This window comes from Marmota flaviventris, chromosome 18 (assembly GCF_047511675.1).
Source record: "Marmota flaviventris isolate mMarFla1 chromosome 18, mMarFla1.hap1, whole genome shotgun sequence".
In the NCBI taxonomy this organism is placed as follows: Eukaryota; Metazoa; Chordata; class Mammalia; order Rodentia; family Sciuridae; genus Marmota; species Marmota flaviventris.
In genome coordinates this window covers 14,323,317-14,340,342 of record NC_092515.1, presented here as the reverse complement: position 1 = coordinate 14,340,342, position 17,026 = coordinate 14,323,317, and the positions used below count along the sequence as shown (strand labels likewise).

Below are 17,026 nucleotides of genomic sequence, written 5' to 3'. Positions count from 1 at the left end.
TGACAGACCTTAGAGAAGAGGCTTTGAACTGGATATATTTGGGTTCTGCCTGTCCATCATCCATTCCTTCTGGAAACAGCTCCCCAGTGTGCCCACCAAATGAAGGACTCCTGGCTCAGGTGTGATCAGTCGGAGCATGCCATCCCCAGGGCACGGTGACAGCCTTCCCTGTCCTCTCCCATGACGGCCTTGGCTTGGGCTCTGCTCTCTGCTCAGGGCATTCCCATCCCTCCCCTACCACCAAGGGGGGTCTCTGAGTCTCTCTCCATCCACCCCATGTCTTAGTAAGTAACAGATCCCCCTTTTCCCAACCCCTCCCAAAGGAGTACAGGGATTTCTTTTCCTTGTATACGCCCCACAAACTTTCTCAACTTGGTGACTATTTGGGGATGAAATTGCCAATACTCTTCTCTTTCTCAAGGGGTGCTACTAGGGATTGAACCCAGGGGCACTCATCCACTGAGCCACACCCCCAGCCCTATTTTGTATTTATTTAGAGACAAGGTCTCACTGAGCTGCCTCACTTTTGCTGAGGCTGATTTGAGCTCGTGATCCTCCTGCCTCAACCTCCCGAGCCACTGGGATTACAGGCCTGTGCCTGGCTCCTGCACCCTTCTTAATATGAAAAAAGGGCAAGTTCATGTTGGTTAACCTAATATTAGCAACCCCCTCCCCCAAGCCACACAACCTGAGCACGTGCCCCCCACTTGGCCAATCAAAGCATTCTATTCCCTTCGATGCCACAATCAGTGGGAGTGGGGAGGGCAGGTGACCTCATTTGAGCCAATCAGAGTCCTTCCCTGGGATTTTTCTCTTAGGACCAGAGCGCCTGCCATTTGACCTCTGGGCTAGGGAAGGGCTGAGTCTGTACGGAAATGACCCATGTTCCCCGGCACACGCAGCTGAACAGAGCTGAGAAGGAAGGAGGCTTGGCTGAGGGGTGTTCCTGTCCCTGAGTCCTGCTTCTTGTAGACTTACCCTTAATGCTGTTTCTTTCCCAGCTACATGAACCAAAACAAAAGTCACCTTTTCGTGCCTAATCCAGTTGAGCTGAATTTCTGTCCCTTGCCACCAAAAGGCCCTAACACTTGCCCTGATCCTTCAGGGTTCATTGGGCAGCTCCTCTGAGCTCCCCTCGCAGCCCTGATCCACAGCCATCTGCCAGTCTGAGTCACCATGGACACGAGTCACCACCGTCTCCAGTGCCCAGCACAGGGCCATGCACAGTGCCCAAATGTCACCCATGGGTGACTATATGCCCTCTCTCACTAGAGTGCCCATTCTCTGAGTTTAAAGCTTTAAATTTTGAAAAACAAGTATGACATTGACCTTGAGAACCATTTCCTATTAAATGAAGGGCTCGGGGCTCTAAAGGAAGATGGGCAGGGTGCCTTACACAGGGCAGGACAGGACCAGGGGGGCCCCAAACATGTTGATGAGTGAATTCCAAGTTCTGAGATGGCAGTTCTTTACTTTGTTTTGAAGACAGACACAGCCCACTCCAGAGCTGGGGTCTCCATGGAAATCAAACCACATACTCATGCAGAAAGCCCCCCACAGGCTTTCCACAGCTCTGAAACAACCTGCCACATCTTTTCTTTATTCTTATTATTGTTGAGGATGTTGTTGTTGTTATTGTTGAGGATGGAACCCAGGGGTGCTTAACCACTGGGCCACATCTCCGGCCCCTTTTCATTTTTAATTTTGATAGAGCCTTGCTAAGTTGCTGAGGCTGGCTTTGAACTGACAATCCTTCTGCCTCAGCCTCTGGAGTTGCTGGGATTACAGGTGTGCACCACCTCGTCCAGCAACATGTCACTTCTTAATCACAGCCTATAAGGTTCTGCAGAACATGCTCTGTGCTTGCTTCTCCCATCTCATTCTTCCCCTCACTCCAATCCAGACAAGTCACCTCCAATACACCAAACATACTTCTACCTCAGGGCCTTTGCACATGCTCTTCCCTTTGCCAGGAGTGCTTTCCCCCACAATGTATTTCTTCAGCTTTAATGCCACCCACATTCACTCCTCCCCCAACCTTAAATGGGTCTCATGGTCATACCCTGTGCCATCATCCTGTTTGCATTCTTTGCATGGCACTTATTTATCCTCATGCGCTATTTACTTCCTTATTTATGTTCTCCTCCCCTCTAGAGTAAAAGCTCCATAAGCCAGGGTTTTCTTATTGTGTTTTCTCTATTTTGTTTGCTGCTGTAGCCCCTGCAATGGGTCAGGCATGCAGCACATGCTCAATAGAGTTCTGTTAAGTGAAATGAAGACAATATAAGTCTGATGGTTAGGTTGCGGGATTTGGAGGTGATCAGCTGACCCATCATTGCTCTGCTCTTACCGGCTTGTGATCTTGGGCAAGCTCCTTAACCTGCCTGACCTTCAGTTTCCTCATCTAGAAAACTGACTGCAACACGGCCCATCTTAGAGGCCCACACTGCACGCATCAGATGCAGGCTTTCAATGTGATCTTGCTTATTATCAGAGTAACTCCACCTCGTGAGCGCCACGTACGGTGCACTGGGATCCACACTCTTTATTGTTGCACCAGGAGGGTTGGGAGCTGGGTGCCTGGCTGGTGGGAAGCACTCGGTACCTGGCGTCGTCCTGACTGCTGCAAGTGAGTGTGGCCGGGCCCCTGGGTGAGGGAGCCTCTTGGCCTGTGCCTGACGTGCCTCTGTCCTTGCTGCCTCCCACCCTGTCTGCCCAGATTCATCCTCCTCCCTCCTGCTCTGTTTCTATTTTTGTCTTTCTCTCCTCCTCCCCAGGCCTCAGGGGGCCCCTCACTGGCTTGAAGCCTTCTTCCTGCTTCCCCAAGATGAGGAAGGAGTTTTCACTGCAGGGTCCCTGCAAGGGCTAGGGTGCCCCAGAGCCCCTAACCAGCCTTCTCTCCCCAGCCCAGCCCTCAGCCTCACCTAAGACAGCCCCCTCCCACATCACCTCACATTCCCAGCTGACCCCGTCTCCACCTAGGACCCCTCAGATTCCACATCAGTGACTTACCTAGGCCCTCGCCCACCCCATCACTATACTGGCTTTAGATAGCTAAATTCAGCTGAAGTCATTAGGGCCATTTCCTGGCCTCCACACACAGCCACCAGAGGCAACCTGCCAGCTCCACTATATATTCATGGGGGTGGGGAGGCAGGGGAGGGGCCCTTGGGCAAATGATTTTACCTCTCTCTGGTTCAAAATCCTGTCTGTAAAATGAAACAAGGGGCCGGGTGCAGTGGTGCACGGCTGTAATCCAGCAGGAGGCTGAGGCAGGAGGATCACAAGTTTGAGGCCAGCAACTTAGGGAGACCCTGAGCAACTTAGTGAGAAGGCCACTCAAAATAAAAAATAAAGCCCAGAGTCGTGGTGCATGCCTGTAATCCCAGCAGCTTGGGAGGCTGAGGCAGAAGGATCAAGGCCAGCCTTAGCAAATTAGCAAGGACCTAAACAATTCAGTGAGAACCTGTCTCTAAATAAAATGTAAATCCAGCCAGATACAAGGGATGTGACTCAGTGGTAAGAGCCCCTAGGTTCAATCCCTGGTATGTATGTATGTATGCATGAATAAATAGATAAATGGGCTGGGGATGTAGCTCAGTGGTAAAGCACCCCTGGGTTCAATTCCCAGTACTAAAAAAAAAAAAATAAAAAACAAAGAACAAAGGCCTCCCACCTCACACAGTTGTAGGGGCTCAGAGAGTCAAAAATTCAATGACCCTCAGCAGAGTGCTGGGGTTATGAGGACAGACCCAGAAGGCAGGCCACCTGCCTTTTAGTGTTGAGATGGAGTTAGGCTGGCCTAAACTCCTAGGTTCCCATGATCCTCTGTCTCAACCTCCCAAGTAGCTGGGAACACAAGTGTGTCCCCAGCTTCCACTCCACCAGCCTTTTAAAATGCCAATTTTGCCACCTTCTGCTTCTGCCACCCTGGGCCGGTTAACTTTTCTGGACCTCAATTTTTCACCTGTACAATGGAATGACAATACTATACTGATGTCCAAAGCTGGTTGTGAGGATTAGATGACTTAAGTGCTTAGCCCATAACGGGCATCTCCCTATGTGTCAGCTTCTATTCCCAATTTGCTTGTGTGATTATCCCCTCCCCCCTAAGTCTCTCAAAAGATAGGAAGCTGTCTGCCAGTCCTCCCGGCCCGTTAGTCATCTTCTTTCAGTCTGACTTAGGAGTCCTTATGCAGCTATCTAGGTCATTCCCCCAAGACACATGACACACACTGGTCAGCAGAGCGGCCTCAGACACAGAAAAAAGTTTAATTCTGCTGCGGCGGAGGGTCCCGGCTCCGGTAGGGAGGGGGATTTGGTTTTGAATTTTGTTCGTGTGGGGATTTACTGGGGGGAACAAGGGAGGCTGGGGAGAGTCTGGTCCTTCCAGTGGGACCTGCCCGGAAAAATGGGTGATGGGGAAAGGAAATGGGGAGTCGGGGAGACTGGACAAAACAGGGACAGAGGGAGAAGAGACACGACGCGGGGACAGGGAAAGGAGAGACAAGTAGGGAAGGACAGAGACGAAGAGAGACGACAGAGGGAAGGACAGAGACAGACGAGCGGAGAGAGAAAGGAAGACCCCAAGCCAGACCCGAGGGGACCAGGGAGTAAGTGGGGTGGGGGGGGGGGGCTTTGGAGGCCGCCGCGGGACAGAATAGGATCTAGTCCAGCCAGATACAAGAAATGGGCCCCTCGCCCCTGCCCCGGGTCCCGGGCTGGGGGAGGGGGCTCGTGTCTCAGTGCTGCAGTGTGGGGGGGCCTGCCCCTCCCCGCGCTTCGCTGTGTAAGGCACCGGCTCCAGCGAGGTCCGCGAGCGCGCGGGGGGAGGGGCAGGAGGGGCGGGGCCTGAAGGGGAGGCCGGGCCCGCCCCCAGCCCCTGGCGCGGGGGCGTGGCCTCCAGCCCGGTCGGAGGCCGCCCCGCCCCTGGCGGAGGAGAAGCCAGGTCTCCCCTCTACTCCGACGGCCCGGCGCTGCGCGTTCTCCCCGAGTCCCGCCCCGGCGTCCGGGCGGCTGGGCGTTGGTTCTCGGCCCCAGGCGTCCCGGCGCCCGCCCGCCGCTCACACGGTACTCTCCAGCATCCACTCGGTGCTGGTAAAGGCCAGGCGCGCCCTGGCGGAGCCCAGCCCCAGGTCTCCATCCTCCCCGGCCGCGCCCCCTCCGGCCCCGTCCAGGTGCGGCGTGGACCGGTGGCGCTTTGTCCGCCGGGCGCGGCGCGGGTAACTGTGGCTCTGAAAGAGCGCCCCGTAGTCCCCGTCGAAGGAATAACGCTGCTGTGGCCTCGGCCGAGCCGGGGCGCCCCCAGGAACCAGAGCTAGAGTCGGGGGCGCTGAAGCTGGCGGCCCCAGGGCCCCTGAACGGCTCCTCCGAGGACCTGCCGCGGCCCGACATTCCTCCCCAGAAGTTTCCTCGGAGGGCAGCAGGCACAGAGAGGTGGCCGAGCCGCCCAGCGAGCGTCCTAAGACCGCCTCCGGCTCCGCAGAGGCCGCCTCCACCGCGGAAACCTTGGCCTCAACGGCGACGGCTGGGGTGGCCACCTCGCGCAGCGCCTCGTAGCGGTCCTGCGCAGGCGGCGGTGGGGCCTGCTGCGCGCCTGCGCCGCCGTTGGTCTGCGAGCACACATGGCTGACCCGTGGGGGCGACCTGGAGGTGCCCTTGACCCGGCGGCCATCCCCGTCGCCATACACCTTGTAGCGAATCATGAGCAGAACGATGAAAACGAGGACCGAGGCGACGATGACACCCCCGATGGCGATGATCATGGTGCCGCCCAAGAAATGGGCCCTCAGCGGGCGGCAAGGTGCAGGATCCCCAGCCGTAGTGAACTGCACGCAGCCCACCACTCTCGTGGCCGGCAGAGCTGTGGCCCCGTCGTCGTAGACCGCCAGCACGCACAAGTCGTAGGCGCGACCTGCCGCCAGATCATTCACCAAGAAGGTCTGACTGGTGGACGGGATCATCCTGCAGGAGGGGGCAGGATCAGGGCAGAGTTAGCCCTACTCTTGAACCGCGTCCTTTCACTTTATTCCCCACCCCTGGTGAACAGTGGGGACTGAACCATACTTCCTGTGTCTCACCCCCAACCCAGACGGCAGCAGCCATCCTCCATCAGCCTATATACCCAGGCTTACGCGACCACTGCTACAGGTCACCCTCTCATCTGCATGCCTCGACCTCAGACACACCTGGCTCTCTGAGATGCTATCAGCCATTCATTTGGATGACTACATCCTGGCTCCCGCATGGGAAGAGCGCTTCATCTTACATCCCCTGTTCTCATGGGACATGCTCCCTCAGAGCGTCTCATTCCTACTAAGACAACTACCATTCAAACTCCCTCATCTGCATATATCTAGCATACATGGGACTGGTGCTACGGGCCACACCCCTTATCTATATGCCCCACCCCCACATCAGTGGATACCCAGTTCAACAACTCACAAACCCTTATTCCCACTGGGACAAACGATGATTTCCTAGTTTCTCTTTTATACATATTTCTGCCTTTCAGGGGAAACCATGATGCAGGTCACACTCCCTCATCTGTATGCCCCACCTTTGGGTAAAACATAGCTTCTGGGTAAAACATTTACTTCTGGCACAATTTCCAAACGCCTCAAGTAGGCATTCCAGCTCATTAAGGGGCCACTGCTACAAGCTACTCTGCTTCTGACTGGAGTGTGGCTTCCAAGCCGCACCCCACAAGGCCATCTAGGGATGCTTCCCTCCGGTGCTTCGGATCGCGTGCACCCTTTGCATGCCCTGCTCTTTGTCCAGGTAGTAGAGGCAGCCACCCCTTATGTGCATGCCTAACTCCGCCACCAGAAGTCACCATATCATGCTTCCAAACATTCATCTTTAATTGGGTCAAATGTAGCCAAGCTCACATGCTCCTTTCCTGCAACAGGTCCCTCCCCTCAAAAGAGGAGGAGTATAGAGAAGTGGCTAAAAGCCAACCAAACCTGGGAGCCAGACTGCCTGGTTTTGATATCTCCTCTGCCCCTTACCAGCTCTGTCACCTCAGGTAAGTTTCTTAACCTCTGGGCATCATTTTCCCTTACAGAAATAATAGGAAACCCCACACCATAGAGATGGTGTGGGGAGTGAATGAGTTCATACATCCAAAGTCTGGCTCTTAATAACACCATTACTTGATGTCCCACCTAAAGTGGCCAGAAACCCTTGCTGGGGTTCCCACTCTACCTCGAGTTGCACTCCTCCTTGGCTATAAGACTCTCCCCTCTGGAGGACATTCCTCTAGGCCTTGGTCCCCTTCTATTGAGCACATCCTTTCCACCCTGTTGGCCACGTCTAGCCTCAGCTAACCCAGGACTGCCAGTCCACACCAATTTGCACACCCAACACCCAGCTTCACAAGCTCTTCTCTCCTACAAGGCCTCTGAGTGGCTCACCAGGGACTGGAACCACACCTTCCTCCACCTGGGACCATGCGAAACAGCTGCAACACTGCTGAAAGGCCCTGCCCATCTCCAGGGGCTGCATACCTCTCCAAGGCCCTCTTCCCCTCCAGCAGGGCCACCTTCTGGTCCTGAAGCCCCACCCCCAGTCATCCTGCCTCCCAGGGCCCACCACCATGAGCCACCCTCCCACCCAAAGACTTCAAGTATGGCCACACCCCCAAAAGGGCCATCTCTCCCACTTTTGCAGACCAGTGCCAGCCCAGCCAACACCCTTGGCCTCTGGCTTTAAGTCTCCCTTGTCCCTCCTCATCTCCTGTCTTTGAGCCTTGGATTCCTCTTGCTTCTTCCCCTAAATAACCAGTTGCTAGGGGCTCCCCCCTTTTCAAGGACAGAGGCGGGCTCCTTAAGGAAGCTTGGGCCCATGTGTCTCTAATTGGCTGCAAGACCAGAGCAAGCAGCTGAGCAGGCTTCTGGTTGGATGTCACCTCCACCCATGGCGGCAGTGAGGAAGTTAACCCCTGCAGTGCCACAGTGCAGGCATCTGCAATGGAGTTCCTGAATGAAGAACAGGAACTGAGGCCCTAAGGAGAAGAGAAAAGTCCCCAGCTGAGGACAGGGGACCATCAACATCAGTATATATTCAAGGTTTGGGGCCTTGAACCTTCCCCCATCCTGCCAGATGGTAGCCATGGGTCAAAAAGAAGCAAAGAAACAGGTGGAGACTCACAAAAACTGAGTCATTTACAGAAATGTATTATCCACCTCCCCTCCACCCTGCCTGGCAAACAGTAGGTGTTCAGTAAGTGTGTGTCTGCATAAAAAGGACAGCTCTGCTATTCCTGTGTGACCAAGGGGAAGTGCCTTTCTCCACTGAACCTCAGTTTCTCTGTTATAAAATGAGGAGAGGGCAGGGGGGGCATGGCAGAGCACTTGCCTAACAGGCCACTTGGCATCACAATCCCCAGCACCACAAAAAAATCAGCAAATCAAATCAAATCAGCGAGGGGATGACTGCCTGCTTTGCAACAGAGCTGGGAGTCAGCTGCCAGCTCTGGAGGTGTCTTATGAAGCTCTTTGTCTCATTCATTGTCTACTCTTGGGACACTGGGCCAGTCTATCTCAGTGGGCCCTGGGACCAGCACAGGATCTGACACACAGTAGGCATTTACTCAGTGTTTGGTGACCAGAATTGAGACAAAAATGAGGAAACCAGACAAGGGGAAAGAGAGGCATGTATGCATGCAGCCAACAGTGGGAACAGGCCTGCTCCATGCCAAGACCGTGGCCCAGAGAGCCAGGCGAGGATGGGGAGCAAAAGACAGGCCTTTCCGGGAAGTTTCCGCATTCCCAACAGCCGGGGCTACCCACAGTAGGGAATGGCTTTGGCCACTGTGGCATCCACAAGTACAGTTAAGCGCGAGGCAGGCACTCAGCAGCCCCTCTGCAGTGTGCACGAGGGAGAAGCATCTGTGAAGCCAACGGCTGTTCATGAGTGCCCACTGTGTGCCCATCTGTAGCCAAGAGTCATACTGAAAACTACCCCGATGGAGAGACACTGCGGGGCCATGACAGTGATTTGTGGTGCATGTAGGGCCCTGAGGGCAAGGACTGGATCTCTTGGTCTCCTTGGGTCCCCAGCACTCAGGTCAGGGCCTAGCACAGAGCAAAGTCTAAGTGCCTTCATGAGGAGAGAGAGAAGGTAGAGCAGATGGAGAGATTCAAGCAAGGAAGTAGGAGACAATGGGAGGAAGTAACTCCTTTGTCTGTCCATGCCGTCACACCAGGACAGTGACTTCCAACCCACGGGAGGGTGGAAATAACTTATATTTTTGTCATGCACTTTGTTTTCTAGGCTGGGGTTGTAGCTCAGTGGTAGAGCGTTGCCTAGAATGTGTAAGGCACTGGGTTCAATTCTCAGCACCACATATAAATAAAATAAAAGTCCATTTTTTCTGTCTCTATGATATACCCAATGTGTTGGTATAGTACTTATAATTCTATAATTCTGTTTATAATTTATGAATAGGAATCTAACTATGTGTGTGTATGTGTGTGTGTGTGTGTGTGTTTGGTACTCCCAAATGTGTAACTGATGAGGTGCACAATCAGACACCTTTGGTGAGCAGTGACATTGACCATGCATCAGGTGACAGAGGGATCACAGTGAGCTCCTTCACTCTTATGACTCCAGTGCCCAGCCCTAGTCTTGCTCATGTAGGTGCTCAACAAATATTTGCTAAATGAAAAGAAAACAAAGACAGTCAGGACGAAGGAGAGTGGAGAGAGGAGATGGGGACTGAGATGACCCTGCAAGGCCATCCAGAACCCCAGCTAAGCAAGAAGGCCACGGGAATCGGCTGGTGGGAGGAAGGGACCCTGGGCTGGGAGGAGATGGGGGTCGCAGCACCCACACCCACCTGTAGACGAGGGAGTCATCCACGGAGCTGTTGTACTGGACCTGGTACATGCGGATGCCAGGCACGGGCCTCTGGGCGGGCCAGCGGATGAGCACGGAGCTTGAGGTGAGTTCGGCTGCCACAAGCCGTCGCTCAGCAGCTGAATCGTTGGCACCAGGTCGGCCAGGCGTGGCGATGTCAGAGGAGCCAGGCTCGGTGAGAGGCGGCGGGGCAGCGGGCGGGGGCGCCATGAGCGGCAGAGGTACCACGCACACCTCCACAGGCGCGGTGGCTTCCCCCGCAGCATTGGAAGCGATGCAAGTGAAGGTGCCACTGTCCCTCAAGGTAGTGATGGTCACATCCAGCGTCCCGTCCCCACGGACCCGGGTCCGGCTGGAGTTCCCCAGCAGACGCCCATCTGGCGCCACCCAATGCACCACAGGCTCGGGGTCCCCCACAGCCCGGCAGCGCAAGCTGACAGCTTGGCCCTCCACCACCAGGGCGCGGCCCCCCGCCTGCCGCGTGATCAGCGGAGGTTCACACAGAAACTCCTCCTCTGGGATGGACCAGAAGTAGCGGTCGGTGAGGTGCTCGGGGGTGGCGCAGGTCTCCAGGTCGTCCTCCCGGGTCAGCCGCCGCAGCCAGAGCAACTCGCAGTTGCAGTGGAGCGGGTTCCCGCCGAAGCTGACCGTCAGCGGCGTGGGGGGCTTGGGACCGCTGCCTTGGGACCTTAGGAAGAGCCCATCCGGGGGAAGTTTATGGAGGCGATTAGAGGTCATGTCCAGGCGCACCAGTTTATGCAGCTGCACAAAGGTCCCCTCGGCGATGTGGTCGATGAGATTGTGGTCCAGGGTGAGGGTGTTCAGGTTCACCATCTGGCCCACTGCCTCCCAGGGCAAGGCCTCCAGGTTGTTGTAGGACAGATCCAGGTCCTCCACCGTGGACAGGAAGGCGTCGAAGGCAGCCGACTCCACCCTGCGGATCTGGTTGTTGCCAAGGATCAGGTGGCGGAGGTTGCCCAGGCCCCGCAGCTGGTCGCCGCGCACCTCCGCCAGGCGATTGCTGTCGAGGTGCAGGGCGCGGAGGGCGCGGAGGTCAGCAAAGGCGCCGGCCGCCACCTGGCCGATGGTGTTCCGGGAGAGGGTGAGGTGCACCAGGCTGGTCATGTTGGCGAAGTCTCGGCGGCGGACAGCGGCAATGAAGTTGTCGGTGAGCCGCAGCTCCACCACGCGACGGTCGATGGCGGGTGGCACGAAGAGCAAGCCCGTCTTGGCGCACAGCATGGTCAGCGTGGGCGCCACGTTCTGACAGATGCAGCGGCCAGGGCAGGGCTGGCCTCGAGATGCCCCCGCCCAGAGCAGCAGCAGAAAGGACAGGGCAGCAGGTGGCGGCGAGAGGAGCGCCGAGGAAAAGGGACCTGGAGCCATGGCGCAATGAAAAAGCAGGAGGAGCGGGAGGTGAGACCTGCAGGGAAAGACACAGTTACCCACGCTCAGGGCTCCTGGGACGTCCTGCTAAGAGTCAGGCCCGGTTTCCTCCCCGCCAGATCACTGTATCCTATAGGACAGCGACAGGACTCACCATCCGCCGGCATGCATTTCCTATTAACAAATTACAATATTTCACGCTGGTCGGCATATTCCCACTGCTCCTCCCTTGAGTGTCCCACCCAACCCCTGTCCCTCCTAACCCCTGTCCCTCCTCTAGGTGCTCCCAGACCTTTTACAACCTCCTGATCAGACACCTGGCCCAGCCTGGTACCTTCCATACCCAACAAATATTTTGAAATAACTATTGACTGTAGTTTAAGGCCATGGATATCAAAGCCGGACTCTCTGAGCTGAAATCCAAGCTGTAGTACTTACTAGCTGTATGACCTTGCGCAAGTGTCTGAACCTTTCTGAATCTCCGTTTCTTCATCTGTAAAATGGAGATAGAAATAAGTCTTACTTTTTTGACTATAATTTGGGTTAACAAATACGGCAGACTTAGAACAGTGCTTGGCATGTAAATTGGGATCAATACATGCTAGCAGTGACCGCCATCATCATCATTGAGTGCTTAATGTGTATCAGGCACAGAACTGTGCGCTATTATTAAAAGCAAGTATAATAAAATCAAACAGATTCAAGTGCAAATCCTGGTTTCCCCTGTGGCTAGCTCTATGACCCCACACCAGTGACTCCCCTATTTCCCCACTGTAATTTCTTGATTCATAAATGATGGTCACCATGCATAGGAATGACTGAACACAGACCCTGACATACAGTAAACACTCAATAAACATTAAGGTCTCCCACACACATACACACTTTTGCAGGGAGGGGCAGAGAGAATGTTCAAGTAGGAGGGGCTGAGGAAAAGACATCAGTCTCCCAGCTTAGCCTCAGAAAGTCCCTCTATGAGTCTGGCTTTGTCCTAGGCTTAGCTGAGTTCCTGAGCAGGGCCAACTTTGGTGCTCACATCAGTAGGTACACACGAGGCCCCATGCATGCCTACACACACACACACACACACACACACACACACTCATGCTATGCCTCTGCTCCAGGCAAAACCTTCCGGCAGGGATTCCCCCTGCGGCGGCTACAGCCCACGACATGTCATTTCCCATCACAACACAGGGTGGGTGGGGGGTGCAGAGGAAAGGATGGGAAGGGGCCGTCCCAGAAACTGCTTTCATCCCACCCTGCCTTGTACCCTAACCCCTGCTGGCCTCCTCCCAGAATCTGCCTGGGAGCAGTGGCCATGTGAGTCTTGATCTTTCCGCCTGTGGGAGGGGAACTGGGACCAAGAAGTCAGAGAGCTGTAGAGAGGCAGGGAGGGACAGGGGACAGAGATGGACTGGCAGGAACAGATAGACTCGGAGAAAGAGGCAGAAAAACAGGAAAAGTCTCAAAAGAAGAAGGTGCAGGGGGCGTGGCTCGTGGTAGACCCCAATGGGCATGTTCCAGGCCCTGGCTCCTCCCCAAGCACCTCAAAAGATCAATCAATCAATGTGAAAAGATGGGGTGACACTGAAGCAGAAAGACAGAAAAACTGAGAGTGGAAAGACAGGGGACAGAAGGACTGAGAGAAAGGGAGAGAGGAAGTGGAAGGGAGATAAGTAGAATAAAAAGGCCTTGGACAAAAACAGAGGAAGAGGAGTCAGAGATGGGGGGAGATGGAGACTGGGCTGAAGAGAGAAAATGAGACCGGGTCCCGGCACCCCACCACCTCTGAGCACCCACCCCCAAGTGTCCTTCTCTCCCTCTAGGACACTGTTCTGGATTGACTGAAATTCCTGGCCTGGAAAGTGGGGTTCCAAGGACAGGAGCCCAGCTCAGCCCCTGCTTGGCTGTGAGGTCTCCAGCGCTCAGAGCCCAAGCTTTGCAACAAGCACAGAGTTTTGTCAAAAGTGTACACTCCCTCAGCCAGAGGGGGACCCAAAGGACCCACAGCAGCAATGACAACAGCGAACATTTATTGAACGGCCCTGCGGTACTACAGGACAGGACCTGGACCCCACTGCCTGGGTTCCCACCCCAAGTTCCCGCTGTGTGACTTTAATCAGGTGACTCCTCCTCTATGCCTCAGTGTGCTCATCTGTAAAAAGGGATAACAATGGGACCTACCTCCCAGGACTGTTGTGAGGATTCAGTGAGATTGTATTTTATAATATGTTTCTAGTTCCCGACAAGGAAACCCTACATAAATGTGAGCGGCTGCTGTTATTATTATTACTATTATTAATTTATTACTTTCTCTTACTCTCTCTCAGCTACCCAGCAGGTTGGAATAGCAGGTCTTCCCCACACACGTCCAAACACATCTCATATCCACATCCAAGCCATTATTCATTTTGTTTCCTGAAACCCTCTTGTACCCATTTTGATATCCTGAGGGAACCCCTCTTTCCTGACCACCTTTTATCCATCCTGTGAGGAGATGCCTCCTGGCCTGAGACCCACCCCTGCCTCAGAGCCTCCTGAATGCCATGAGCCAGACATAATGCTCCTGGGCTGGCCACCATTTCTCAGCCTGGGGCTGGAGTAGGCAGGCATCTGGCCCCTCTGGACACTGCTGTACCCTGTGCCGGGATTCCTGCTGGGCAGGGCTCTCGACTCTAGCAGGTTGGACAAGCCCCATCACCCCACATCTCTCTCCCTGGCTCAAGGGCTCTACTCACCTCTCTTCAGCAAGTCAGGGCCTGGGCCAGTACCTGCAAAGGAATAAAACCCTCCTGTTAGCATCCTGAGGCTCCTTCCTAGGCACCAGGGCAGGGCTTGGGGGATCATCTGAGCAAATGAAATCCCTGGTGTGATCAGTCCCTCAGCCTTCTGCAGCAGTTCTCCAGTGTCTCAGAGGCCCCAGAAGTCATCTCTGAAAACCTAGGAGACTGAGCCTCAGGACTGTTGATTCTCCAAAACCCAGGAGTCCAGGATGTTGGCCACCAACTCCCCACCCACCTCTTCCCTTAAGATCCTGGAATATGGGATTTTCTCCCTTCTCTCTCAGACCCAGGACTCTAAGTTCCCAGGCTCTCAGGAGTTCAGATCAGATGCTTCCTCCTTTAGGACTCAAGGGTTTACATCCCAGTTCCCCAACTTTAAAGACCTAAGTTGGTACCAGGAGTTAGTGAGGGGATGGGCCAGCGGTTCCCATCTTTACCATCACCCTGTTTCCCAACCAACCTGTGTGGACCTGTCCAAACCCACACAGGCCCACGCCCAAGGTGCTACATCTGGATCTCCATGGACACACCAGCATGTCTGGGCGCTCCCTGCCTCTCATGGCTCCTGACCAACAATATGGGCACACTGTGTCCAGGGACTGCAGGCTGGACCTGGACATCCCATAGGTCATGCCAATGGGCCTCAATCCCAGTGAACCCAGAAGTGAGGTCAGCCTTGTGCTAGGGACACAGCACTTGCATCCTGTACTTAGGTTTGAACGTATATAACCCCTCTCCCCAGAGACCAACACTGAAGCACAAATGGACTCTCAACACAGAGGGACACACCTGCATCCAACATCACACAAACAAACTGACCTTCCCTCACACACTCACAGATGCACAGACACAACAGAGAAACCCACATGCTCACTAACAGCCAACCAGGTATCTGCACCTAACACAGATACACCTTGCACTCTCACCAACACACAGGGGCACCCCCAAAACATACACACCTGCACAATCAGCAGTTCATAGATGCACATTCTGAAATGCCCAAACACACTCACGACTCCACATTCTCACGATGCACAGTCATGAAGCTGATCTCTTCCCACACCGACAGACACACATGCATACACTAGCTGGTACACACCTCACACATGTACTCTGAACTACAAGTGTACACAGACACTTGCAAGGCTGGGAGATCCTGGAACAAGCAAACACAGGCACAAAAAAGATCCACCTTCTTAGGCACTCCTAGATGTTCACTCACAACAGACACATATTCATACAACAGTCCCGTGAGGGATTTACACACTTACAAATGCATACAAAATACTGAACCACAGTAGCACAGACAACCCACAGGCCCAGATTCACACTCACTCACAGTCATGGACACAGATTCCTTCCAGCCCTGAGGCACCCTCACCCCACCTACTTCCCAGACCAAAGAAATGCTAACATCCCTCCCAGCACACTCTGCACCGCCCCTCCTCAAACCCCGGCACAAGCCCGGGGCCAGAGGTCAGAGTTCAGCAGGTGGAATCTCAAAGGATTGGGGGTTGAGTCCCAAAGCACCATTCCAAGGAGATCTCCCCAGCAGCACCCCAGAGGTCCCCCAGCCTGGCCACTGGGTGCAGACAACTCTGGCCCCATCTGCAGATATCTGGCCAGTGGGGGAGTTAGGGTGGGGTGGATGGGGAAGGACCAGGTCTTTGCCCCCCCCACCCCAGAGCCCATCTGTCCATCCTTCGGCCTCTCATCCCTCCATCTGTCCACCTCCCGGCAGCCCATCCCCCCCCAGCCACCGGGAAGGGGAAGACATGGCCGTCTCCCCCAAGGACCGTTGAGGACCCCCCCAGTTGACATGGACCGAGGGAGCGGCAAACTCCCCTCCCCCAAACCCACACAGAGGCCTGGACCCACAAGGCACCGAGCCTCAGCCCCCGGCAGGAAACCTGACGTGGACTCACAGACACACACCCTCGGAGACACACAACCCGCAGACACACACACACACACACACACACACACAAATGGACACCGGAGCGAACACACCCGGCTACACAGACCCTCGGATGGACATCCAGCCCGGACACAAACACCCAGCGCGGCCAGCCGCGCACGCCGGCTGGGGGACCCGCACCTGGGCACACAACCCACGCACACACACCTGCACACGGCCCCTCCGATGGGCGCAAGGCAGCCCCCCGACACGCCGCCGGAGGGCCAGCGCTCGCGGGGACACACACGCACGGCCGGACACGCCACCCAGCGCGACACCCAGCACACACCCGGATGGCCACACTAGCGGGGCGCCGCACACGCCGGCGCCGGGCACACACAGGGCCGCGGGCGCACGCCGGGCCGCCGCAGCGCGCGGACACACTCGCACGCCCGCACGCTCACGCCCGCTCACACCGCGCCCCCGCCCGCCGCCTCCCGGCCGCCGGGGCCGCGCTCACCCAGCCCCGGGGGGCCCCGGGCCCGGCCCCGCCGCCGCCGCCTCGCTCCGCGCCATGGTGGGGGGAGGGCCGGGGGAGGGGGCGCGGTGCCGCGGGGCCGCCTCCCGCCCGCCTCCCGCCCTCCCGGCCGCCGCCGAGCTCCGCCCTCCGCGCCGCCCGCCGCCCGGGCCCCGCCGCCGCCGCCGCCGCCGCAAGGGGGGAGGGGGCGCCGAGCCGAGGGGCGGCGGGCGGGGCGGCCGCACGCCCCAGACCCCGGCCCCGGGCCACCGCAGACCCCGCTCCACTGCGGAGCCGCCGCGGGCCCGCCCCCGACCCCTCCCCGGCCCCACCCCCGGCCCCGCCGGCCTCCCCGAGACCCCCCAGACCACGCCCCAACTGGAACAGGGACCCCGGCTTTCCCTGCGGAGACTTGGGATCACGTCCCAATACCCAGGGGGACCTCAGACCAGGCCTCACCTCCTTTGAGGGTCCAGATCATGATGAAGAGCCACCCCAGACCCGAACCGTGTCTTATTCTCCTGGGTGACCTCAGACTGTGCCCTGCACCTGAGGGACTCCAGACCGTGCCCCCCAAGC

At 56.2% G+C, this 17,026-nt stretch overlaps 1 protein-coding gene across 2 annotated transcripts; it reads right to left on the bottom strand.

Annotated features, from left to right (window-relative positions):
* Positions 1–4,898: 4,898 nt before the first annotated feature.
* On the bottom strand, positions 4,899–16,502 carry Lrfn1 (leucine rich repeat and fibronectin type III domain containing 1). Of its 2 annotated transcripts, XM_027941510.2 has the most exons (6): positions 16,451–16,502; positions 13,989–14,021; positions 11,686–11,740; positions 11,402–11,421; positions 9,842–11,284; positions 4,899–5,964 (listed from the first exon to the last, which is right to left on the bottom strand). In XM_027941510.2, the coding sequence occupies exons 4-6, from the start codon at positions 11,416–11,418 to the stop codon at positions 5,064–5,066; spliced, it is 2,361 nt and encodes a 786-aa protein (XP_027797311.2). In that variant the 5' UTR covers positions 11,419–11,421; positions 11,686–11,740; positions 13,989–14,021; positions 16,451–16,502; the 3' UTR covers positions 4,899–5,063. The 2 variants fall into 2 exon arrangements, with proteins under 2 accessions (XP_027797311.2, XP_027797312.2); XM_027941511.2 differs by lacking the exon at positions 11,402–11,421.
* Between the last annotated feature and the right edge of the window lie 524 nt (positions 16,503–17,026).

Excerpts from the sequence above, each read along its gene's own strand:
- Lrfn1 (XM_027941510.2), bottom strand. Across the intron at positions 5,965-9,841 it reads GATGACTCCCTCGTCTACAG|GATGATCCCGTCCACCAGTC; the intron begins GTGGGTGTGGGT and ends CCCCTCCTGCAG.